At 36.1% G+C, this 27,019-nt stretch overlaps 2 protein-coding genes across 12 annotated transcripts in view; one reads left to right on the top strand and one right to left on the bottom strand.

The window, feature by feature from the left end:
* Positions 1-18,990, bottom strand: part of TRAPPC8 (trafficking protein particle complex subunit 8) — a 148,979-nt gene extending 129,989 nt beyond the window's left edge. For 4 of the 11 annotated variants that reach the window (XM_077135699.1, XM_077135709.1, XM_077135701.1 and 1 more), the window contains exons 1-2: positions 18,338-18,989; positions 8,603-8,797 (exon numbers count right to left, since the gene is read on the bottom strand). In XM_077135699.1, the coding sequence (XP_076991814.1) occupies positions 8,603-8,797; positions 18,338-18,494 (352 nt within the window). In that variant the 5' untranslated portion in view covers positions 18,495-18,989. Of the gene's footprint in view, positions 1-8,602; positions 8,798-9,148; positions 11,462-18,337 lie in introns of those variants that run through there. The other 7 variants (XM_077135700.1, XM_077135703.1, XM_077135704.1 and 4 more) reach the window with 5 other exon arrangements.
* A 71-nt stretch (positions 18,991-19,061) lies between these two features.
* RNF125 (ring finger protein 125) overlaps positions 19,062-27,019 on the top strand; it is a 133,838-nt gene continuing 125,880 nt past the window's right edge. The window contains exon 1 of the mRNA XM_077135712.1: positions 19,062-19,393. Within this exon, the coding sequence (XP_076991827.1) occupies positions 19,365-19,393 (29 nt within the window). The 5' untranslated portion in view covers positions 19,062-19,364. The remainder of the gene's footprint in view (positions 19,394-27,019) is intronic.

Here is a 27,019-nt window from a genome sequence, read left to right as displayed (position 1 = left end):
CACAATGAGATATCATCTCACACCCACCAGAATGGCCATTATCAACAAAACAGAAAATGACAAGTGCTGGAGAGGATGCAGTGAAAGAGGCACACTTATCCACTGTTGGTGGGAATGTCAAATGGTGCAACCACTGTGGAAGGCAGTTTGGCGGTTCCTCAAAAAGCTGAATATAGAGTTGCCATACGACCCAGCAATACAATTGCTGGGAATCTACTGAAAGGAATTAAGGGCAAAAACTCAAACGGACATTTGCACACCAATGTTTATAGCAGCGTTATTTACAATTGCAAAGAGATGGAAACAGCCAAAATCTCCATCAACAGACGAGTGGCTAAACAAACTGTGGTATATACATACGATGGAATATTATGCAGCTTTAAGGCAGGATAAACTTATGAAGCATGTAATAACATGGATGGACCTAGAGAACATCATGCTGAGTGAGTCTAGCCAAAAACTAAAAGACAAATACTGTATGGTCCCAATGATGTGAATCGACACTCGAGAATAAACTTGGAATATGTCATTGGTAACAGAGTTCAGCAGGAGTTAGAAACAGGGTAAGATAATGGGTAATTGGAGCTGATGGGATACAGACTGTGCAATAGGACTAGATACAAAAACTCAAAAATGGACAGCACAATAATACCTAATTGTAAAGTAATCATGTTAAAACACTGAATGAAGCTGCATCCGAGCTATAGGTTTTTGTTTTGTTTGTTTTGTTTTGTTCTTACTATTATTACTTTTATTTTTTTTTCTCTATATTAACATTCTATATCTTTTTCGGTTATATTGCTAGTTCTTCTAAACCGATGCAAATGTACTAAGAAACGATGATCATACATCTATGTGATGATGTTAAGAATTACTGATTACATATGTAGAATGGTATGATTTCTAAAAAAAAAAAAAAAAAAATGGACAGCACAATACTACCTAATCGTAATGTAATTATGTTAAAACACTGAATGAAGCTGCATCTGAGCTATAGTTTTTTTTTCTTATATATTTTTGTATTTTTTATTTTTATTTTTATTTTTTCTCCATATTATCATTTTATTTCTTTTTCTGTTGCCTTGCTATTTCTTTTTCTAAATCGATGCATATGTACTAAGAAATGATGATCATACATCTATGTGATGATATTAAGAATTACTGATTGCATATGTAGAATGGAATGATTTCTAAATGCTGTGTCAGTTAATTTTTTTTAATTAATAAAAAAAAAAATTGGCCTAAGTGTCACCCCTGGAGAACCTCTTTTGTTGCTCAGACGTGGCCTTTCTCTCTCAGCCAACACGACAAGCAAAGTCACCGCCCTCCCCCTCTCTACGTGTGACATGACTCCCAGGGGTGTAAACCTTCCTGGCAATGTGGGACAGATATACTAGAATGAGCTGGGACTCAGCATCAAGGAATTAAGAAAACCCTCTCGACCAAAAGGGGGAAGACAGAAATGAGACAAAATAAAGTGTCAATGGCTGAGAGATTCCAGACAGAGTCAAGAGGTTATCCTGGAGGTTATTCTTACATATTAAATAAATATCACCTTTTTAGTTAAGGGGTAATGGAGAGGCTGGAGGAAACTGCCTGAAAATGTATAGCTGTGTTCCAGTAGCCGTGTTTCTTGGAGATGATTGTATAATGATATATAGCTTTTGCAGTGTGACTGTGTGATTGTGAAAACCTTGTGTCTGATGCTTTTATATATGTTATGAACAGACGAGAAAAATACACGCATAAAAATAAATAATAGGGAGAACAAATGTTAAAATAAATTTAGTAGATTGAAATGCTAGTGATCAATGAAAGAGAGGGGTAAGGGGTATGGTATGTGCAAATTTTTTTCTTTTTATTTCTTTTTCTGAATTGATGTAAATGTTCTAAGAAATAATCATGATGATGAACATACAGCTATGCGATGATACTGTGAGTTACTGATTATATATCAAGAATGAAATGATCATATGGTAAAAATGTTTGTGTTTATATGTTAAGTTTAAAAAAATTTTTTAAGTAAAAAATAAAATCATATGAAGAATAAGAAAACTATTAATAAAATAAACACAAAAAATATACTATTAAAATTAATTGTATCTTCTTTTTACATTCTTTATTTTGGCTACTAGAACATCAAAAACTACATATATGGCCCATATATTTCTACTGGAAAGAACTAGAACATGCTGTTTCATGGATTCATCTTCTGATCTGTCCAACAATTTTGAAAACTTGTGTTTTCCTCTGCAAAAAATCCTTAATTCTCAATTATGTTCAATGAAAGGAAAAAAAAAAAGATGTCTACAACAATGGTATCTCCAGATTTCTTTTATACCTTCTGAAAGATGATGAAATATTTTGGGCAACAAAATTAAAAACTGAAGGATGATATAACAGCAATGATTTATTTCACTAATGTATCATTCTTTGAGGCAATTTCATCATTCACTCACTTTTTATGGTTTTTTTTTTTTTTTTTTAAACATTTTCTTGTTTTATTATTATATTTTGTTTGTTTGTTTGTTTGTTTTTTACATGGGCTGGGGCCGGGAATCGAACCGGGGTCCTCCGGCATGGCAGGCAAGCACTCTTGCCCGCTGAGCCACCGCGGCCCGCCCCACTTTTTATGGTTTTAAATAACTGATAAATAGGATGAAGAAACAGCAAAATACTTCAAGATAATGAAACAATAAGGACTCTGAATTCCTATCTTGCACTAGCCACTTTTTTTGGGGGGGGAGGGGGATGCATGGTCTGGGAATCAAACCCAGGTCTCCTGCATGGAAGGTGAGCATTCTACCACTGAACCCACCCATGCATCCATGAGCTATTTTTTAATTGACATTTCTTTAGAAGTCTCATTTATGTTTTTTTTATCATAAATAAAAATTTAGGAAAACTATTAATGAAATAAAGGATATTTTTAAAGTCATCTGTCCTGTGACTTCATTCTCTAAAGTATTATATTTTACAGATTATATCAATTAATATAAACGCAATCAGTAAAGTGGACTAGTATAACATACTCAAGGGAAAAAAAGTTCTTCCTTATTATCAAAATAAGAAGCAGCCACACACCAATGTTTATAGCAGCATTATTTACAATTGCAAAGAGATGGAAACAGCCGAAATCTCCATCAACAGAAGAGTGGCTAAACAAACTGTGGTATATACATATGATGGAATACTATGCAGCTTTAAGACAGGATAAACTTATGAAGCATGTAATAACATGGATGGACCTAGAGAACATTATGCTGAGTGAGTCTAGTCAAAAACTAAAGGACAAATACTGTATGGTCCCACTGATGTGAACAGACATTCGAGAATAAATTTGGAATATGTCCTTGATAACAGAGTCCAGCAGGAGGTAGAAACAGGGTAAGATAATGGCCAATTGGAGTTGAAGGGATACAGACGGTGTAACAGGACTAGATACAAAAACTCAAAAATGGACAGCACAATAATACCTAATTGTAAAGTAATCATGTTAAAACACTGAATGAAGCTGCATCTGAGCTATAAAAAAAAAAAAAAAAAAAAAGAAGCAGCCAAATTACACCATTTAAAGCCTAGATTTAGTAGGTTAAGTAAATCCAGGGTAAATAGGATAGATAATAGACGACAGATAACAAAAGTCAAACCAAGCATCACCAGAAATCCCCCATTTCAGAAAAAAACAGACTGACATGTTAATTGGGATGAATATAAAAAGTGGTAGCTGAGTGGGAAATATAATAGGCAAGGAGTAGAGCGAGAATAACCTGGAAAACTGCGACTACTGCAAGAAATACCTGTATATAACGAGGATTCTTTCAATTCCGTCAATGTGTCTTTCCAATTATTGTACCAAGGAACACTAGCTTTAATTGACTGATCTGATAAAGAAAACATGACACTGTTAAACTAGGCTGATAAGATAAACACATAACATGTATTTCTTAAACAAAATGGGTAAAAAGCATGCTGAATTAAATGAATGGTAAAAATTAGAAGTGTTACCAGGAACAGGACCCCTCTGTCCTGGTGCACCCCACTGCACTCCAGGAGACACTCTCCTTCCCCTCATAATGCAAGTTCACCTGAGCATTGACTTTTTGCATACCTACTTTTCCACCTCACAGAGACCTTTCACTCCTCCCAAGACACCCCACCCCCAGCCTCCAGCTGGCCAGGCTACTTTGGCAGGGAAAGTGCATAAGGAGCCAGAGGCAGCACGACCAGGACATAAGACATGGCACTACCACTCTGCGAGCTCTGACACTAGTCAGATCTCTAAAGTACCATCTCAGATGCGATGAATAGAGACGGGAACAGAGAGAACATCATTAGAAGAAGCTGATACTGTAAATCAAGGGAAATCTGGATATCTATAATGTCTAAGATGTGATAAGACTGTATTCAAAATTATGAAAACTTAAAAAAAATTAGAAGCACTGCTTATGAACATATAGAGAACACTTTTTTATAATCTCCAAAGAATATACTATTCTGTTTATAATGAAATTTTATTAAAATGAATTCAGAACTTCATCATATAACACTTCTAGCTTTCAAGACCAACAAAAAAATAAAACTGAACAGAAGTGCCTTAAAAGAGCAAGGGAAGAAGCTGAAGAAAGCTACATGTTTTCTTTTGGTAAGCAGTTCAGGAGTTTATCTAACCACCCAGGATGCTTTTAAAATATCTGCCCAAAGACTTCAGCTCTAGTAGTGCCTCCATTGGTTTTTAAAGGCAACTAGCACTCGATCCTTCCTTATGCAGGGACCTGAGAATGCAAACAATTCCTCACAATGAAATCATGACCACAATGTTCCTATAAACTACCTAACAGACCACTTTAATACACTCTTTTTAAAAAATTAGCATCCCACCCACCACCCACCCCCAGGATACAGACAGTCAGACAACAAATTTTTTTGAGAACACTTTTCTGGAGAAACTAAATGGACACAAAGAAAAGAAGTATTAAGTACTAAAAACTGGGCAACCCTTACACCTATTCATAGCCTCACCACCCAGTAAAGAAGTCCACCAACCAACAAGTTTTCCTATGCCCAGTCACGGTTTTAGAATCTCATTTTGAAATATAAAATAAGCCCAAGGGCTCAAAGACATTTGAAGGAAGTTTCCATTATGAGAAAAAAAAAAATCAAAAGAAAAAAAGTAAAGGATATAAGAAAACTTAAAAATGAAATGAAGCCAACAATTGTTTACTACCAGCTGTTAAGATACCACAACATGAAACAAGCGCAGTACGGCACAAAAAAGAATAATCCAGAGAATGATGGGGAAAAATAAACTCAAAAAAGAAAAAAATAACTGACAGAATCAAAATTTCAAACAAAGGGTAGGAAGATAGTCAAGGATATCCCCAAAAACTAAACCAAAGAGAAGAGGGACATGGTAGAAAAAAGAATAAAAACATTAGATGATCAACTCAGTAAGTTCTACATCCAACTAAGAAGGTTTCCAGAAAGAACACTGAAAATAGGGAGAAAAAAACAAAGAAATAATATAAGAAAATTTCTCAGATCTAAAAGGTATGCATGACAAGACTGTCAAAAGTAGTTGCCTAGCATGAGGGAAAGGGAGCTATATCAGGTCTCAGCAACTTGAAATTATAAAACAGCAGGGGTAATGAACTTGTAAAAGCTTTTAAAGACTGGAGGGATGGGATGATATCGATCAGAATAGCATCCAACTTCATAAAAACCATCAAAGGCTAAAAGAAAGTGGAAAAATTCTGAGGGAAATGATTTCTAACTAATAATATACATAGCTAAACCATCAATTACATATAAAAAGTAATAATTCAGACTTTTACATCTCAAAAATTTTACATTCCATGCATCCTTTCTGAAGAAGCCATTACTGATGTCTTTCACTAAATCAAGGGAATAAGTGTTATCACCAAAAAAAGATATGGATGAGATACCACATAAAAGAGAGGTGAAGGAAATCCCCTGGATGACAGCTATACAGAAGGCCTTAGAGAGCAACCAGTCCATTTTGAAGTAGAAGAGTGTTTCTCAACCTTTATTTCATTATATTTCTCCTAGTGAGCCTCTTTAGATATTTTTTTTCCCAAGCCCACCTCCAAATTTAAACAATACCACAAATATATTGTATATCAATTTACAAACTGGGCCTTTGAAGAACCACAAACCATTGTAATGTCTAAAATTTTTTTACCCCTCAAGAACTAATTTTTGCACCACTAGGCATGGGTGGAACAGAAAGACACACTTCAGGAAGCAAATGCTAACAAATGGATTATCTGATACATGTAAAGTGGAAAATCCCTTAAGAGGTATTGGAAGTATGACAGCCTAGCAAGAGAGACAAGAAAACTGACAACTGTTTTTTTGTTTTGTTTTGTTTTGTTTTGTTTTTATATGGGCAGACACCAGGAACCAAACTCAGGTCTCTAGCATAGCAGGCAAAAAGTCTACCTCCTGAGCCACTGTGGCCCCTGACAATTGTTTTTAAAAAGGCAATTACATTCTGAATTTTCAAGTCCTGGAAAAAAAATAATGTTATATAAGACAGGACTGAAAGTACAATATTTAGATCAGTGGAGAAGTGAACAATATTTAGTCATAATATTGTAAACAGTGAATAGTAATCAAATATTATGAAAACTATATTAGGGCTATAGTGAAAAGAGGAAGGGGAGTAATTAAGCTAAATGCTCATCAATCATAATAAAAACCAATAAATGAAACTTAAAATTAAACAAAAGATATCCATATAAAAATAACTCAAAATATCAAAAAAATAAAAAATAAAAAATTATTCAAAATAAATACCAGAAGAAGCAACTAAAGGAATTGGTAGGGCAAAGATGCAGAGAGAAATCATTGCTGTTTTTACCTTTTAAGTCCTTTTTAGCACTATGCCTTGGTACGTATATTATTTTAATAACTTTTCTGAACTTGTAAATATGAGTTTGGGAGGCTAGGAAGGTGTTTACAGTATAAAAAAGATGTTTGCATTTGTTATTTAAAAATGATAATTAATCCCTCTCTATTTCCCCTTAGCACTATTGCATATCAAATATCCCATCTCTATTACAATGTATTGTAATTATAATGTACTGAAATTATAACGTAAAATTTTGAGTACTTATTTACATGTTTGTCTCCCCATTAGATTATTAATTCATACATCATGCCCTATCATTACATCTCAATGCAAAACATATAGCAGGAAATCAATAAAAATGTGTCATATGAATAACAAAAATTTTAATATCCTGAAAAACAAAATCATAGGACTAAAAGTCTCAGAGAGGACTTAAAAAAAAAATTTAGCCCAATTTTTGTTTTCAGAGAAGGAAGCCAAGTCACAAAACACTAAGTGACTTAAGTAAGCTATTCAAACTAATTAATGGCTATGCAATATAAAAACTTGCATCCTCTGACATTTGATTCACTGCCCTTCACACTGCAATGAATTTTTCATTGATACAGAAATAATTCAAATTCCATCACCTTCTCATAGAAATACTTTACTTTTTGCCTCCCACTGAAACCACGTTATGACGGAACTGCTCAAAGTACATACCCTGAAATTCAGATGCTTTTTATTTGTAAAATAATCCATTAATATTCAAAACTTAGAATTACCAAGTTAACCAACTTGCTGGAAGTAAAATTAATGACACAGAATGAAGAAAATTATGGAATACTTAAAATAATTAAATAATTACTTCTAACTTTACAAGTGCAACCAAATAACTATGACCTAAAACATGCCAGTTAAGTTCTCTGGGCCCACTGCATATATTTAAGAAAATCCTTAAATATGCAGAGGTGCTAAAATATCATACTACAAATCATACTTACCTAAAAAGATTATTTTTTAAGCTGCTGAAATATCCTAACTAGATAATGTACTTTTAATCTTTTCCCTCCAAAAATATATCCAATGTTATTCAATTAATTAAATCTTTTTCATATTGGAAGCCACATAAAATACTGCTAAATCACTTTACATATTAACAAATAATTTCAACTACCAAGCGCTTATGAAAACATTTGTCATTCAAGTCATATTACAAAGCACTCAGAAAAAATTACATACATATTTATACCTATTTTAACAACTTTTCCTTTTCTTAACAATGAGCAAGGTAAAAATGCAATTAACATAATGGTTTTTATTTAACTATGGATGTATTTATGTCACAAAGGGATATGTTGTTTTTTATCTACTGTTTGTTCATTCATTCTACAAATATTTATTATTCATATGTTCTTGGTACTACTCTAGGCACTAGAGTATAAAAATAGAGATATGGTTCCTACCCTCATGGAACTTGTATTAACTTTACAATCTGAATGACAAATACATTTTCATTATGAAAAAAATAAAATGAAATGAAACCACAAAGTCCACAGTTTGAATGGCTGCCTACTTAACTGACTGTAACTTCCTTAAAATCAAGAACTTTGTTTTTCAGCACTGTATTCCCAGGCTGTAGCATTCAGCAAGCACTTAAATGTTTACGGAATAATCTCCAAGGTACAGAATTCCTTTTTCACGCCAAAGAAATTTTCATTTAAAAAAATAATAAACCCTATTACATACCACTAATGTTGAGGTCATAATCTCCCACGGTAATCACATTAGCTACTAATCCTTCGGCAGGTTGACTCGCAGAAACAACATCACTCAAAAGCTTCCGAATGGCTCCAGGCTGAGGTGGTTGGGTGATAATATTGCTTACTGTTATCTTCAAATTTTTAATTATGTGAAGCTGATTATTAGGATCTCTCATATGAACTTTAAAAAAGTATGAAAAAAAGAAAAAATTGAAATTAATTCTACACAATGCACAATAAACCAACAATAATAGCAACGATAAAAAAATGCATTAAAGATTTACAAAAAGGATACTCAAATGACAAACTGGAAATTCAAAGTAGACCATTCTCCCAAAAATATGACTGACATACAACATTTCCTTATATACCAAAGAGCTAGCTATCATAAACAGCCTATGAACCACAAGATGTCCTCATCCCGCAATGCTACAACTCAGAATTTCCCTACCCTAGGTCCTTTCCTGCCTTTTATGTTCAAAGTAGCCTGGGACCAACCACCGTACATCCTAAATTTCCAATTCTCACTCACCCTAAGGCTGGTCCATGGCAATGTGAGGTCCGTCACATCAACACTAAAGTCAGTAAAGGGAAAGAAAGGGGAATTAAATGATAACATGCCAGCTTCCTTCTGCTTTCCCCAGTCTGTTGTCTATATTCTCACCCTTTATTCCATTATCATAAAAATCAATGCCCTGGAGAGGGATGTGGATTCTTTGTGGAAAAACAGGGAGTCTTCAAATAGATTATGGTGGTAAATGCATGGCTATTTACTTAGGTTGGGTTGTATGATGTATGAATAAAACTCTTTAAAAATTAACAGAGAGAAACAAATACTAGAGAAAATGTGGAGAAACAGATGTACCTATTCATTGTTGTAGGGAAACTGAGACGTACAGCCCCTCTGGAAGGCAGTATAGAGATGCCACAGGAGGCTAGGGGTGGGTTTGCTATATGACCCTGGAACCCCGTTGCTAGGTATATATCTGGAGAGACTAAGAGTAGGGACATGACAGACATTTGCACACTGATGTTTATGGCAACAGTGTTCCCTATTCCCAATGGATGGAGGTGGCCTAAGGGTACATCAACTGAGGAACGGAAGGGGGAACTGTGGTATATACATACAAGGGACTACTGAGGAGTTGTAAGAAGGGATGAACTTGTGAGGCATGCAACTAGATGAATGAACCTTGAGAACAGTAAGTTAAATGAAATGTCAGGAACAAAAAGACAGTACCATCCTGCCTCACTCACTGAACTAAGTATAATATACAAACTCGGAGAAATGAAGTTGAGAGCAAGGGTTATAACGTTGGGGCCCATTGTGAAGGATCCTATCTGTAAGCTCTTTACAGCAGTCACATATATTCAGGAGTTGAAACTATTATTTCTAAATTCTGAGGTACTAAGCTTTTTGTGTATAACCTGGTGGGCTTTCCTGAAACTTCAGGTATTTATGTGACACCTGAGAATCAGAGCACTGAAGCTATGAAAGTCTGCACTACCCCAAACAGCAACTGTTTAAAAAGTTGAAAAAGTGATCAGACTTCCATTAGAGATATGAATGAAGCTGATCTGGATAGGACTAAGGTAAGTCAGAATACAGGGGAAAGGATGATACAGCCCATATCTTAAAACTTCAACTTCTGTGTGGGACCTTGGGAAGAGATATTTGGTGCAAAATTTATATTTTGGGTGGCACATTATCCTATTTAACTTGTATGGTCAGTTTATTCAAACACCATAATTACATGGAATCTTGACTAGGACATGAGATCTTGTTGGTTTATACAGGTTAGTGTGATGCTCCTATTTATCCCCAGGGTAATTTGGGCAAAAAATAAAAAAGTATTCACAAAGTCCCCTTGGGGGGACTGGGAAGAAAGGAGGAAATAATAAACTTTCCCACCTTGGGAATTCCTGATATTCTCACAAACAGTGGAGACAACCACAATAGTCTGAGCCCTCAAGGTTGCAGCTTGTCCCTATGAGGCTTATTCAGGCAAAGGAGAGGGTGAGCCTACAGATAATTATGACTTAAGAGTCACCCCTGGAGAGCCTCCATTGTTGCTCAGATGTGGCCTCTCTCTATCTCTCAGCCAACATGGCAAGCAAACTCACTGCCCTCCCCACTCTCTACATGGGACATGATTCTGAGGTGTAAACCTCCCTGGCAATGTGGGACAGAAATCCTAGAATGAGCTGGAACTCAGCATCACGAGATTGAAAAAACCTTCTCAACCAAAAGGGGGAAGAGAGAAATGAGACAAAACAAGTGTCAGTGGCTGAGAGATTTCAGGTTATCCTGGAGCTTATTCTTACACATTATACAGATATCACCTTTTTAGTTAAGGTATAATATAGAGGCTGGAGCGAACTACCTGAAAACATAGACTGTGTTCCAGTAGCCATGTTTCTTGAAGATGACTGTACAATGATACAGCTTTCACAATGTGACTGTGTGACAGTGAAAACCTCGCGTTGATGCTCTTTTTTTTTTTTTTTTAACATGGGCAGGCATCAGGAATCAAACCCGGGTCCTCTGGCATGGCAGGCAAGTACTCTGCCTGCTGAGCCACCGTGGCCCACCCTCGATGCTCCTTTTATCTACCTTATCAACAGACGAGTAAAACACATGGATTGAAAATAAATAATAGGGGGAACAAATGTTAAAATAAATTAAGTAGACTGAATGCTAGTGATCAATGAAAGGGAGGGGTAAAGGGTATGGTATGTGTGAATTTTTTTGTTTTCTTTTTATTTTTCTGAATTGATGCAAATGTTCTAAGAAATAATTTTGATGATGGATATAGCTATGTGATAATATTGTGAGTTACTGATTATATATCAAGAATGGAATGATCATATGTTAAGAATGTTTGTGTTTGTATATTGTTATGCTGAATTAAAAAAGAATATTGGTATGTTGGTTCATTGTTTATAATAAAAACATTTTAAAAAGTAAGGTTAAAGAAAATAATGGGGAATAAGGGATAAAAAAATTGGGTAGATTTAAATACTAGTGGTCAATGAAAGGGGGGGTAAGGGGTATATGGGTTGTATGCGTTTTTCTTTTTTCTTTTTATTTATTTTTCTGGGGCAATAAACATTCTAAAAATGATCATGGTGATGAATACACAACTATGTCATGATATTGTGAGTCACTGACTGTATACTATGGATAGGCTGTAACGTTGTGAAGATTTCTCAATAAAAATATTTTTTAAAAATTCTGCCTCTCAGGCTTGATACTGAGAATTATATAATTTGCTAAATATGAATAAAATATTATTATAAGACAAAGGAATCTAATAATGAACCACATTTTAAAATTATTCTCTTCTTTTCAAATAACTGAGAATACCTTATTCTTTGTCTACAATTTTACGTGTACTGCAGCAATGAGTACATTAAGAAAAGAAGTTCAAATAACATCACTGTGACTTTGCACAGGGCACTAACTAAAATTCCATGGACCTCAGTTTCTTTAAAAAAAAAAGTTTAACTAAAATCATCTAAACTACAAATTGTCTTCTGTTAATGCTAAAATATTATTTCTAAAATATATAAAATTCTGTGTGATTTGATAGAGGAAAAAAAAAAATCAATGTCCAAATCCCTTTTCTCTCCCCAATATCTCCTGCTGCCACCACGCTACAAGTCTTTGCCTCAATTTATGAAATTTATAACCAGTGGTCCAGAACTTCAAGCCCAAGAAGAGTGCCCACAGTCCATGATAGAAAATGTGAGCACATTTTCTCACATAAATATAAGCAGTCAAGATGAACATTTACTAAATAAGCGCTATTAGAAGCAGTCCATTATAATGATTAAGGACCCAGCTTGTGGAGTCAGTCGTTAAATCCCAACACACTCCATATTAACTGAGTCATTCTGAAAAAAAAAAACAAAACTTTTCTGTGCTTCAGATTCCTCATTTGTAACGTGAATAATACCAACTTCACAGTGATTTTAAGGACTGAATGAGACCGTAAGTATAAAGCACTGAGTACAGTGCCTGACATTATACATAAATATAGAGTTAAATGCTCAATAAGTGATGGAGGCAGTATTAGCAGTAACAAATACAACAGAATCTACTTCAAGCGTATCATAGATCATCATATACAAAAAGGCAATTTTGAAAAATTGGTTTTCGGCATCTAATAATAAAAAATGATACTTTTTTCCTTCAATGAAAAGTTTTATACCAACCATTTAAGTAAGCCTTTAAGCAGCAGCCTGCCTGCATTTTTAAAGAGATACATCCATAAAGACTGCCTTTCTAAACTTCCTTTGTATTCTATGATTCATTAAATTTTTAATCAAAAAACAACAAAAATATTTTTTAAAATACTATTGTGTGTAAATAAATTATGTATTATTTTGTAAATATAAATACATGTATGGAAAGTATACATGCAAATTCTATTACAGTGGTTGCCTATGACGAAGGAAGAAGTAGGATTAAGCAAGAATGGAAAGGGGACTTCAGCCATCTCTATATTTGATTTCTCCTAGAAAGAAAATAATAAATACAAGGAAAACTCGACAGCGAGTTAATATGCTAGTAGTGGGTGGGGGATGTTTGTTGTATTCTCTGCCTTATTCTTTAATTGTTTATGCTTTCTAATTTAAGCAAATACATACAAGCCTCTCTCTAACCTTCCAAATGGTCTAGGAAATAAATTAAAAACAAGACAATGCTACGGTGCATTTCTGATATCTTTAAGAACATATCATACAAGTATTTTTCTTAAACTTGTTCCATAATTGTCAAATAACATAAGCTTCCATATGTACATTAAATGTCCTTCAAAATTTTAACTGGCGAATGATCTCTCAGTAGTCATCGGTGTTAACCCAACAAGGACATTCTAGTTTTGTCTTACCTTCAGAGTGGGTTTATCAGTTATTACGTAATCCTACTGATAAATCCAGAACTGGGTATAAGGTGTGGTCGACAGCTTCGGACATAGTCCCCAATGATCCCTATTTCCTAGTATTCAAACTTTTATGTAGTCCCCTTCCATAGCTGGTATGTTATGACCAATAGAGCACAGCAGAGTTGCTTATGTCACTTCCAGTATAGGGTTATAACAGATACTGCTTCCATTCTGGGTTCACTCTCTAAGACCCTCTGATCACTCACTCTGGGGGACACTAACCGCCATACCATGGAGATGTACAGGAAGCATATGGGGAGTCCCAAGCAGCATGAAAATGAGATCTCAGACCAACAGTCAATGAGGAACTAACGCTTGCCAAAACCCACATGAGTAAGCTTGGGAGAAGTGGATCCTTCAGCCCCTGCTGACAGTAGTTCCAGCTGACAGCTTGACTGCAACCTTATGAGACCCTGAACCACAAACACCCAACTAAGCTTCAGATTCCTGAAAAACTTAGAGATGATATGTTTTTGCTTTATGATGCTAAATTCTGGGGCATTTTGTTACACAATAGTTGATAACTAGTACACTTGGGTATCACAAAATCAACCTAATAAATAAAGAGGAAGGCAAGGGTTAAGAATGATCAAAAGAAATGTTCTTAATTCACACACACAAATTTCAAAAGCCTCAGGACTAAATTTCATTAAGATTCCATAAAGATTATACCAACACAAAAGGTGAATTTAAATACCTTATGACATCTTAATTTCAAAATAATATCCAGATCTACAATTACCTTAACTTTTGTTATGTTACCATTTAAATGTAATTCTTGAAAACTGTAATATAAAGTAATATTTCCCAGCATTTGCTCCATGAAATACTGGTTCCTCAAGACTGTTAAGAGTTGTTTCTGAAAAATGGATTCCATGTCCAAAAAAGTTTGGGAAAAACAGGATTGAGTCTTTAAAGTTCTCTTTTAGCAAGTCTTCACAGAGCCTTTAATAACACTGTAATTTTCCCAAAAGCATGCTATGTTAAGAACACTTATCTGATCACAAAATTATCTTTCAGGGAGCACTTAGCACATATGATGCTCTATAGAATGTATTCAGAAAAATTTAACAGTGATATATTTTATGTTTTTACCTCACATATAGAACTTTACTGTATAACAAGCACTCAGCTGCTGGAAAAGATAACTTGCACAAAAATGAGGCAAATAACATATATGTCTAAATTCTGAAAAGTTAACTTGAATTATTTTCAAAGTTTGATACTTGAAAACCTTAAAGAGATTAATTAACTAGTTACACTGGCATGGTAGTTAAGATTGAGAGAAGATTTCTAACTAAAACAAATTTAAGAAAATCAGAGATTAAATTGTCCTTCAAAGCATATTTTATAGTCTAATTTGTCACTTTTCCTAGTTCATTCAGAAACTATTCAAGATTTATAAAAAAAAAAAACTGCATTTTATTCTTGGCTTTTTATTTCTGTCAATAAATTTAATCAATTTCAGAATAACAATGTATATACTTTTGAAAAATGAAAGTCAAGTTATTCAAGCTACTATTTAAGTGAAACTTTTTAAACATGTCTAAATATGGTGACACTACTTAGAATTACTAAACTACCACTGAGATAGTAAAAACAATAATGCCTGATAAATACCAATATCACTACTCTTTGAAATTCCTTAATTTTAGAATCACAAAATTTGTGAATGATTAGTATAAATTCTTTAACTCTCAAGCATTTATCAAGCATAATGACCAGAAAAAATACATATAACAAACATTATTATTTAATATAAAGAAATATATTTTCTTCAGGTTTTAGAAATATATCCAAGAAACCTAGAATGGCTCTCCATTGCCTAATAAATCAGGTCTTAAATGAAAGCCCTCAACATGACGATACTAAGATTAGTTCTATCAACATTCTCTTCAGAACAACTTTAAACCATGTGTTTTTCTACTGAAACACAGTAAGTTTCCTAAAAATATCTGGCAGTGTACACTGATATCTCAGTAATCATAGTTTGGACCTTAATAATAGCATACCCATGGACCAGAAATAAAGTCTAAACATTTTACAAACTTTTCTTTCTCCATCTAAAGAAATCTTAGATTGTTATTAGTTAAGTATATTTCCAAGCAATATTGCCTGAATTTCAGACTTCACTGCCAAAAAAAAAAGCTATCTTTGAAGCATCTCCACATTTTAGGCAAAAAGCAGCTTTTTCTACATGGTAATGAGTCCAGAAATATATTTACCAGCAGAAAATTAAAAACACAGAAAAAATTAAGTATTTTTCACTGACTTTCTAATGCCACTACTTTAGACTATGCCCTAATCACCTCAAACTTTATCTGTTTCTTAGGCGGGCCACAGTGGCTCAGCAGGTAAGACTTCTCGCCTGCTGTGCTGGAAACCCGGTTCGATTCCTGGTGCCTGCCCATGCAAAAAAAAAAACAAAACAAAAAAACTTTATCTGTTTCCTAACTACAAACTCAATCTCCCAAAATTTCATACCCTTCCTCAAGAATCTATGACTGCCACACATTTACTATGAGATATGAAATCCAAAATCCCCTTCCTAGAAATCAAGGTCCTTCCTTATATAGTTATTCTTCTTTCTTACTATCCTGTCCTGAAGTAAGGATGGTTTCCTCACGATTCCCCAACCACTCAATCATAATTTATAACTTTTGGCCAAAACAGTCTAACCTCATCCCCCTCTTGAACAGGTAATGTTCACCCTTTTCCGTCTTGCCAACTCTCTGGCTATCCATATTAAAGCGCAGCTCAATTTCACTCCTTCCCTAAATCTTCCCCAGTCTACAGAAGAAAAGCAGAAGAGTGGTGGTACTGAGCCTCTCTTGTTGTGCCATGCAATACAGTAGGCAGCAGCCACATGATTCAGTAGGCAATAGCCACAGGTGGATACTGAGCCCTAGAAATATGTCTAGTCCAAAGTAAGATGTTTACAAAGTAAGTGTAAGATGAACAATAAATTTCAGATTAAGCAATAAAGAAATCATTAAAATAGCTTATAAATATTTTGTATTGATTACAAGTTGAAATAACATCCTACAAACAGTAGGGGAAAAAAACATTTTAAAAATTCAATATCACTCATTTTTTTACTTTTTCAATGTTACTACTGGAAAAGTTTCAGTGAAAAGTGAAAAGTTGCCATTTTCAATGAAAAGTGAAAAGTTTCCATTTTTCAATGTCACTACTGGAAATTATTTATGCCTTGCACTGCATTTCTACCAGACACTGTCTGCTCTATAATATAAATAAGTATTTCTAAATATTTACAAGAGATAAGAGGATATAATAATTAAGAACAGTGTCTAACGACACAATACCTGTTTTTAAATCTTTCCCAGATATAAGACTTTGGACAAGTTAAAATCTCTATGTCTCAATGTTCATATATTTTAAATGGCAATAAAATATTTCTCTTCTAATACACAGGGAGAACTAATAGAGAAAAGCCACATAAAGCAGGTATCAGGTGTTGGCATTATTATTATTTATTAACAAAGTAATAAAAAGCACACATATCAAATTCAAACCAGCTCTCCGGTGGTGTTTGGATTTATTTATTTAGGGCACTTCGTCATTCTTGGTGACTTAGTACAACACAGAGCTGAGATTGATGGATTAGGTACAGGCTAAAGAAAATTGAACAGGTACCAAACGTTGGTTTCTTTTGACAGCTCGCTCTCCTCTTTAAATATAAAAGCAAACTTATAACAGAGCTATTCTCCCGAAGAGCACCAGTGACATGCAAATATGTGAATTTATTGTACGGCTGGCTACTTTTAGTTAAGTCATCACAACCACAAACCAGTCATCACAACAAACCATAGTCGTCCCCTTTGACACAGTTTTATTATAGAGCCCTTCATTTTATACATGCTTTAACAGTAAACGAACTTGATTTGTACTTTGCTATGTTCTGTTTACAAGACATTGGCTATATCATACTCAGTTTTTAATTCTACCTTCTATCTTTATTTTTCCTTAAAAATGCATCTAAAGCTGGAGTAAAGAGGTAGCAGTTCAAAAAGAGAAGTGACTTTTCTTCCAATGATTAAATTTTATCTGAAAAAACAAATGATAGGACGTTTACATCCCTATAAATCTAGATAACGTCAACAACTATCTAGATTAAAATTTACTACAACTTGTTCTTACTTCATCCATCAGGCACAAAAGCCTGTTGCAAATTTTATATTTACATAAAGCTTTTTATTTCCCTAAAATACGAACAAAATATTTACTCCTAACAAAATGTTTAAATTTTCAAAAAAACAACATTAACTAAATAGAAGTTTAGTCAATGAGATGAGTTCCAGGGCTAGAAGACTGTAATAAAATATTCAAGGCAACTCTGAATGTCGAGGAGGAAGATGACACGTCTTCGTTACTAAGATCCCATCGGCTAAAGAGGCAGCATCTTCCTACCTTACCAGCCTTGCAACTTCCTCACTTCCCCTCCGTGGCCACTGACAAGTCTCAACTTCTGGCTCTGGGGCTCACGTTTTCTTTTCCCAAAATAGTTAGAGGCCTGACTTGTCCCGGGAAGAACAAAAAAGGCTCAAGAAACTGGAGATTCGGCCCACGCCGTCTTGACAATCTCACCCATGACCCCTCCTCCAGCCACCAGAGACGCCACGGGGCCCCAGCCTGCAGACTCCACTCAGCACGATATAAACATAACCCTTCTCTTCTCTGGCCGCCCCCAATTTTCTTCTCCCGGCAACGGCTTTCCCAGGCCCCAACAAGAAGGGGAAGAGACCACATACCCTCGGAAGTGAAGCGAGAGAATGGCTTGAGCAGCTCTGCGAAGCTGAGGTGATTGCGACGAGTGAGTCGTTCGGCTTCGTCGCTGCACAGCGCGGCGACACAGGGGACGAAGGAGTCCGGGATTAGCTCCTGCACTGATTGCACACACTGGGCCATCGCCGCGACAGAGGCGGCGGCGGCGCCTGCCCTCCGGTCCAAACTCAGAGGCTAATCATGCGGTCGCAGAAGCAACCGCCGCCGCCCGACAGCCTGCCCCGCCGGGCGGGGTGCCACACTGGAGCCTTAAAACGAGTAGACGGAACAGACGCCGCCGCCTCGGCTTCCGGGGTACACACCACCGACCCCTCCCCACGTCACCGCCGGTCCTCAGCGCTCTCCCCGGGGCCCTCTCATTCCATCCCGATACGTGGAGACGCCCGCAATCGCCATTTAACCCTCCCAACAGCAAAACCTTGGTCACTGCCTAACCGGAGCCGCCATATTGAGGCTAGACGCTGACCGACCGGCAGTACTAGTCCCGGCAAACCCCGCGTTCGCTCCTCACGTGACTATGTTAAAGAAGGCCGTAGAGGCGGGGAGGAGGTGGAGAGCGACGGAGGCCGGCTGGGAGGCCGAAACCGGAAGTGGTGGCTCGGCAGGGTAGGGTTGCGGGGGCGGAGCATCGCGCGGTGGGCGGGGCAGGCACGCGACTTAGGGCTGTGTTCTCACGCTCCTTCCTAGCAAAGCCTCGCGATGTGCGAGCGGTACGGGATACGCTCGATTTTGGTGCTGTCACAATGGCCGTGGCCGCCGCGGGCCTTCCGCGCATTTCTGCCTGTTTGGGGCTCCGAATACTGACCCTGGCCGCGGAGGGCAATTGATGTAGCTGCAGAGGGCAATTGATGTTCCTGCCTACTTACCCGCCCATAGAGAGTAAGGGACATCTGCTCACGCAAGAGGTTGTACGTCCCTCCGGGTGCGTTGGAGTTTCGCTCCAGCCGATCTGAACAGGCTGTGTATCTTTTGAACAAAATCGTGCTTTTAGAAATGGACTGCCACATACGTCGACTCAACGAGTAAGCAAAAATGGATGTTATTTTGGATGCTGCAATTCAAAGAGCGTTGAGGGGAAATCCCTGCGCTATCGCATTTTTGTTGGTCGCTGTAGAAGGATGTCCCTGCGGATTTCCGCGTTGTTGGTTCACAGCCCCTTCCTTTTAATACACTAGTAGGGTGCTCACACTTCTGTTAGGGTGATGGAGGTACGGGAAATCAGAAATTATCTAGGCACTCTAAGGAGTCCTGAACTGGTTTCCATTCCTAGTTTTCAATTTTATAGATCACTTTTATAAGTAGGTTGAAGTGAGTGAAAGGAATTTTACTATACAGTCGCTCATACTCCATAGTCGCTCCTTATTTGACCTCCTTATATGCTGAAAATATAAGATAAAGACAGAAGCAAGCGTTACCGTGTTTTTGTGGTGACTTGATTAAAGGCAGCTTCCCCAACATCAGTATCTAATACATGATTGGCACCCTGAGTTTTTTTTTCCATGGTGAGAATTTTGACAGAGGAGGTGTATGCCTTTCTTCTGAAAATTGAAAATGGGAGCTGGGAAAGGACAACAGGGCATGATGACATGATGCTTCCACCACAAATCAATTTAAAAAAAAAAGAACATGCAAGTTGAAACTCTGGAAATTCACTTTCTTAAAACTGTCATGGCTCAATACCTCATGGAATTCTTTTTGCACCCCGAGAGGCACACATATTTCCTTTTGAATACCTCAGTTCTCAATTCTTTGCCTTTTATAATTTAAGAATCTCATATAATTGAGTGTGACTCAAGTTATAATAAGATACATCTTTTATAATAGGGCCCTTAAAGCATACTACTTTATCAAATAATCAACTAAAGATAAAAGTTTAAAAGGCAGTTTATTTTTACTGAAGGTAAAACTAGATGTATTAGACTCTTTCAGAAGAACTTGCAAGGGTAATTTAGCCTAACAGGATTTTTCGAGATATAATTTACATACCATAAAGTTCACCCCTTTAAAGTGTTCAACTCACTGGTTTTTAGCATATGCATAAACTTGTTCAACCACTACCACTATCTAATTCCAGAACATTTACATTATCCTCCCAAAAACCTTATGCCGCTTAGTAGTCACTCTTCCACCCCCACTGCCCCTGGCAACTACTAATATACTTTTCCTATAGATTTTCCTATTCTGGATATTTCATGTAAATGGAATCATACAATATGTAGTCTTTTGTGTCTGGCTGCTTTAACTTAGATCATATTTTCAGGGTTCTTCCATATTGTAACATGAATCGATACTGTATTCCTTCTTATGGTTGACTCTAAATGAATCACTGTTTTATGCATAAACTACAATCAAACAGCACATCCATACATTGTGTTTCTAGTGAGTACTTCATCGTAAAAATCTGTTTCCCAGCCTATCCTAGTCTTTTCTCTCCTGTGGCAAAATACTGTTGAACTGTGGGGATCCTTAAAGAAATGCTATTTACTGGGGGCCATGGTAGCAGAGTATTAGTCAGGACTCTTACAACTTCAGAACAAAACAGAAACTTATACTAGTTTAAACGAAGGAATTTAATGGTTCATGTAACTACAGGTGAGAGTGGGATAAGCTTACAGGGAAAAGGGAAGAACTGAAAGGATAGTTTCAGAGAGCAGTACCCAGCCAGGACTCAGCACCACCAAGACTCTGTGTCTCATTTCTAATTCTCTCTGTTTGCCTTCACTCTTTAGGGAACCCCTCTCCACATCACATGATCTGCCCATATTCCCAGATCATATCCTCTCGGCGTAACAAATCAAGCAGAAATGGAACTTATTCCTAACATCGATATGTCTATCCCAGAGAAATGTGTCTGGTTTGCCCTGCCTGTGACACATTCCTTTTGCTGGACCAATCCATTTTCAGGGGCATGGGCAATATGTGGGCCAGGTATGGGTCATATTTCCACTCCTGCAAGGAAGGAGGAAAGATCTGTTACTAGAATATTGAGGATGGGAAAGTTTATTGTCCCGCCCCCCCCCCCAAAAAAGAAAAAAGTATAAACAGTCAGCTTCATATAGCACAAACTACCCATTGGCTTTCCAGCACCCACACATACTATCCTTCCTCCCAAATATCTCATTCCAAGAATGTTCTACCCAACAATTATCCCCTTTAAAACGGAAAATATGCTTATCTTCTACTCAAGGGCAAACAAGCAAAAATCACATCCAGTCACCACCTCCAGCTCCAAGCCCTGGATTTCTGGGTGATGTGTGCTCTTCTTGGTCAAGTCTGAATGTGGTTCTTCATAGTCTTGCTAACCCATTGGCTGAATTTATTTTATATTTTTTTTATCTTGTTCCCTCTTACTTTTCATTTAAGGAAACAAACAATACACTTAGAACCAACAAAAAATGGATATTAATTAGTTTAACCATAGGCATATTTAAATAAAGTATCCATATAATCATTGTAAATCCTGTGTTTGCGCGGTAAGTTTCATAAACCAATGTAAAATTAAGACAACGAGGAAAAAAATCTACATATTCTGGTAACAAAGTTCTTAAATTCTAACTATTAAAAACTAATTTAGATACCAGTTGATTAGCAGTCAGAACATGAATGTTCTCAAAATATGAAGTAGAAAGTTCTTAGATACCTCCATTGCTATAGTAATGACGACCTATGTTATTAAATATTTTCCTTGTTTCAGGAAAACTGCCTGATCAGCTAGGCAGAAAAATAAGGAAACCCCAGGCTCATTTTTTAAAGAGGAGAAAATTTATAGTGGTTTCTGGAAAAGGAGAATAAGGACTCCTCCAGTCAGTGGAATGTGCCAGGTGTCCTACCTGCTGGGAGGACTACCCTTAATCAACATTCCCAGGGCCATTCCTGAGAAAGATGAGAAGCATAGGAGGAGAATATTTTCCTGAGGTCTGTGCTCTTTTCTTGCTGGCAAAATTATAAAGGCTTGAGGAGTATCTCAGAGGGGCTCCTAGGATGATTGGACACAAAATCAATAAGGGATACATATTCCTCCCAGATTGTTGCTCTACCATTCGGAAAGGTTTTGTTCTCACCTGCAGAGTCAAAGATGGGTCACTACCATGTCTATTTTCCAGTGTGCAGGTACAGGGAAAAGAAAATGGAAAAGCGCCTATCTAATGGTTTCAGGGCAAATTGTAGAAATGGTACTTGACAATTTCTCTCCCATCCCAATGGCTCCAAATAAGTCTCATGACCACACTTATCTCCAAAGGAGGCTGGAACATGTCAGCTTTGGCAGGGCAGCTATGTCTTAGCTAAACTAGGGTCTGTTACTAAATGAAGAGAAGGGAAACAAATATAGAATGACAGGGGTCTCGACCATGCTTTATCAGAAATGAAGAGCCCTGCAGGAGGTATTTGGGTTGGGTCTAGGACGTTATATGTCTATCATTTCTCTGATTCCTCTGGACTCTGGCCCCGCTTGGGCCATAGGCCCCTGAATTAATCACTGTATCCAGAAAAACATTGATAGACTATTATTAGCCAATCCTTGGTCATGTGTCCACTGTTGAGATCCAAGAGTTCACAGTCTTTCACTAAAGAAGAGAAAACTTGTTGGACATGATAATAAGCCAGGCAACCAAGGGGCCCTTTTTGAAGTACTGAAGATATGAACTAGTTTCCTTCACTGCCCAAATCGAAGAATCTCATACTTGCTTATACTCTCCCAATGGGCTTATATTTTCATGTACTGTGTTAACAAACATTCACAATTGTTGTACTTCATATGTATGATATTGTCAGTTTTTTTTTTCTGATAGCTGGTATGTTCAAATTTAAAGAATGTGGAAAATGAAGTCAGGGTGTGAATTCAAAAGCACCTCAACCACTAGTGAGTAAAAATAATATCACCATTATCGATCACCATATATCAAGCACATTGCTTTACATACATTGTGTACTACCTCTGCTACCCAACAATCCTTGAGAAGCTTATGTTGCACCAGTTTTCAGATGTAGAAACTGATGCATAGAGCAGTTAATTAATTTGCCTCAAATAGTAAGCACTGGAGCCAGAAATGAAACACAGCCAATTCAGATAGATTCTAAAGTCTTGATAACTAGAATAAACTGCTTTTCCATATGTTTCCTTGTTTTGAAAGCACCAAAAGAAATTTTAGTTTTATTATACATGGCAGATTGTTATGTACCTCAGAAAAAAATATGTTCTTAAACTTAATTGCATATCTATTATAAATAGGACCTTTTGAAGATATTTTTTTGGTTAAGGTATGGCCAACTCAATCAGGATAGGTCTCAATCCTGTTACTGGAGTCTTCATAGAGAGAAAGTCATGGGGAAGAACTGGAACCAAGAAATAAGCAATGAACCCAGTAGAGAAGGAGAGACCATCACCATGTGAATGGAAAGCCAGATGTGCTGGTTTGAAATGATGTATGAACCCTAGAAAAGCCATGTTTTAATCCTAATCCCATTTTCTAAAGGCAGCTGTTTCTTCTAATCCCTATTCAGTATTGTATGTCTGAAACTAATTACATCATCTCCCTGAATGTGTGATTTAATCAAAAGTGGTTGTTAGACTGAATTAGGTAACGACATGTCTCCACCCATTTGGGTGGGTCTTGATACATTTCTGGAGTCCTATGAAAGAGGAAATATTTTGGAGAATGATAGAGATTCAGAGAGAACAACAGCAGAATGGCATAACCACGAGAAGCAGAGTCCACTAGCCAGCGAGCTTTGGAGATAGAAGAAGGAAAATGTCTCCCCGGGAGCTTCATGAAACAGGAAGCTAGGAGAAGAAGCTAGCAGATGATGCAATGTTCACCATGTGCCCTTCCAGATGAGAAAGGAACCCTGACCATGTTCACCATGTGCCTTTCCAGATGAGAGAGAAACTCTGACTATGTTCGCCATGTGCCTTCTCACTTGAGAGAGAAACCCTGAACTTCATCGACCTTCTTGAACCAAGATATCTCTCCCTGGATGCCTTAGGTTGGGCATTTCTATAGACTTGTTTTAATTGGGACATTTTCTCAGCCTTAGAACTGTAAACTAGCAACTGATTAAACTCCCCTTTTTAAAAGCCATTCTCTTTCTGGTATATTGCTTCTGACAGCTAACAAACTAGAACACTAGAGAACCCAAGGATTACCAGCCAACCAGAACATTACCAACCCCAGGGGAAAGCAAGCCTTCTAGTCCCTGAAAGCTTAAGCTAACAAATTCCCCTTGTTAAGCCAATCCAAAACATGGTATTTGTCATAGCAGTCTGGAAACTAAGAAAGTTTATATTGTTTTAGCCTGTAATCTATGATTTTTAACAAGTTACTTACTTTTTCTGAGCCTCACATTCTTTACCTGTTAGCTTAGAAAGTCAGGACAAGAAGATTTCCTGAATTCATTCTAATTCCAAAGTACTGAAGGAGTCTCTTTCCACCATTATTAAATTTCACTTACATCAGCAGCAGATGGTGCTATAGAGTACTAGTTTCAATAATTAAAAACAATAGTTCTAATTCCTGAGTACATAGTTCTCACATTGAAGAGATCTGTATATCAGAGAACTGGAGGTTGGGGGATGTCCTGAAAATATTTGTAACTTAAAACATTATTAAACTCAAAGATTTTATGCCACTATGAAGCACTGAAAAACAGGTTTAAATCTATAATTCATACATTGGCCTACATTAAAAAAAAACTTTTATTGTAACATGTATAGAACTCAGTATTTCCCATTTAACCACTCTCAAATGTGTAACTTAGTATTAATTACATTCACAACAGTGTGCCACCATCACCAATATCCACTACCACAAATTTTTTCATCACCTCAAACAGAAACTGCATACATTTTTATTTTATTTACTGTTGTAGATGTCAGAATATTCAAAACAATCTTGAAGACAAAGAACAAAACTGGAGGACTTACACTTCTTAATTTCAAAAGTACTACAATGCTAAAATCCAGACTAAAATAGATGGTATCAATTTTCCAATTAATTTAAGGATGAATTATAGCCACAATATTGTGATCACTTGAACAGGAATCTATAATGATTTCAAAGTTATTTGCTCTAATAGCATAGCCTTCAAATATGTAAATCTAAAGCCAGCAAAATTAAAAAAAGAAATGGACAATCTCTTCGTTATTGTTAGAAAAAGCAGACAAAATCATCCAATTGTCTCAACAGCTGCAGAAAAGCATTTGGTAAAATTCCATACCCTTTCATATGAAAACACTTATTGATGTAAAAAACTCTCCATCAAATTAGGAATAAAGTGTACACTTCATCTGATAAAAGTGCCTACAAAAAACCTACAGAAAATATCATTTTTGATGATGAAATATAAAAAGCTTTCCCTTGGGAAAAGAAAAGGATCGCCACTAATATCCCTATATGTTTAACTTTGTACAGGATGTCTTAGGCATTGCAACTAGGGAAGAAAAAGAAACAGAAGCCACAAAGAATGGAAAGGAAGAAATAAAATCATTATCCACAGATGATATAATCATAAACATGAAAAAATCCAGAAGAATCTCAGGTCACCCATTAGAATCGATGAGTAAATTTAGGAAGGTCAGTGGACACAAAGTTGGTATATAAAAAAATCACATGTATTTCCATATACCAGAAACAATCCATTAGAAATGCTTAAACAATACAAATTAGCATCAAAAGGCTTCAAATACCTAAGAGAAAATGAAAAAATGTGCAAGATTTTACTCAGAAAACAGCAAAACATCACAAAAAAATTTAGAAGACCCAATAAAATGGAGGTATATACCATGTTCATGAAACTGAAGACTCAGTATGTTAAAGGTAACAGTTCTTCCCATATAGATCTGTAGGTTCAATCTAATCACAATAAAATTCCTTACAGCACTGTTTGAGGAAATTGACAACTTGGTAAAATTGATTCTAAAATTTATATTCAAATGTAAAGGACTAAGAATGGCAAATTCATTTTTTTAAAAAGGACAAAGTTTGAGAACTTACATTACCAGATATCAAAACTTATTTTTTTAAAGTTAAAAAAGCATTTTTATTAATTTTCCTGACTAATAAAGCAAAACATGTTCTACCTAACCATAATTTTGTTCCTTTATGTATGAGTCTAAGATAAGTATCATTTAGATTTTAGCACTGGGCAACAAATTCAGAGGTTCTTAGGAATAGGACATGAAATAAAACGGTCATCAAAGTAACCAAACTAAACAGATTTTTTTTTAAATCAACTCTGTAACTAACTCTGATATGAAAATCCAATTGCTTTAAATATTAGTTCACTTTCACATAAGGAAACAAGATATTATTTAGGGGAAAAGTCTCAAGAAGGCAATATCTAAAAAGGTACATTAATCATTGCTTTGAATCAAATCAAGTTCTAATCTCTTACAACAAACAATAAAGAGTTCATGAATCTGAAGGAATCCAGGTTTATAAATTATGAAAGATTAGTTTAAAAAAATCTGAATACAATTCTAAGTACTAGACACTTAGGTGCTCTATTTGGTTCCAGTTTTTACTGCCAAAAATTTCTTGCTCTGGGACTTTTATGCCCTAAAAGCCTGGTAAGCTGTTGTAACTGGCCAGATATTTTGAGTCTTTATTTGTAAGAGAGCAAAACCCTTTACTACCTACCTAACTAAATCC

Source organism: Tamandua tetradactyla, chromosome 18, assembly GCF_023851605.1.
Source record: "Tamandua tetradactyla isolate mTamTet1 chromosome 18, mTamTet1.pri, whole genome shotgun sequence".
Lineage (NCBI taxonomy): Eukaryota > Metazoa > Chordata > Mammalia > Pilosa > Myrmecophagidae > Tamandua > Tamandua tetradactyla.
Note: the sequence above shows the minus strand (reverse complement) of the source record. Positions and strands in the feature narration are given on the sequence as shown.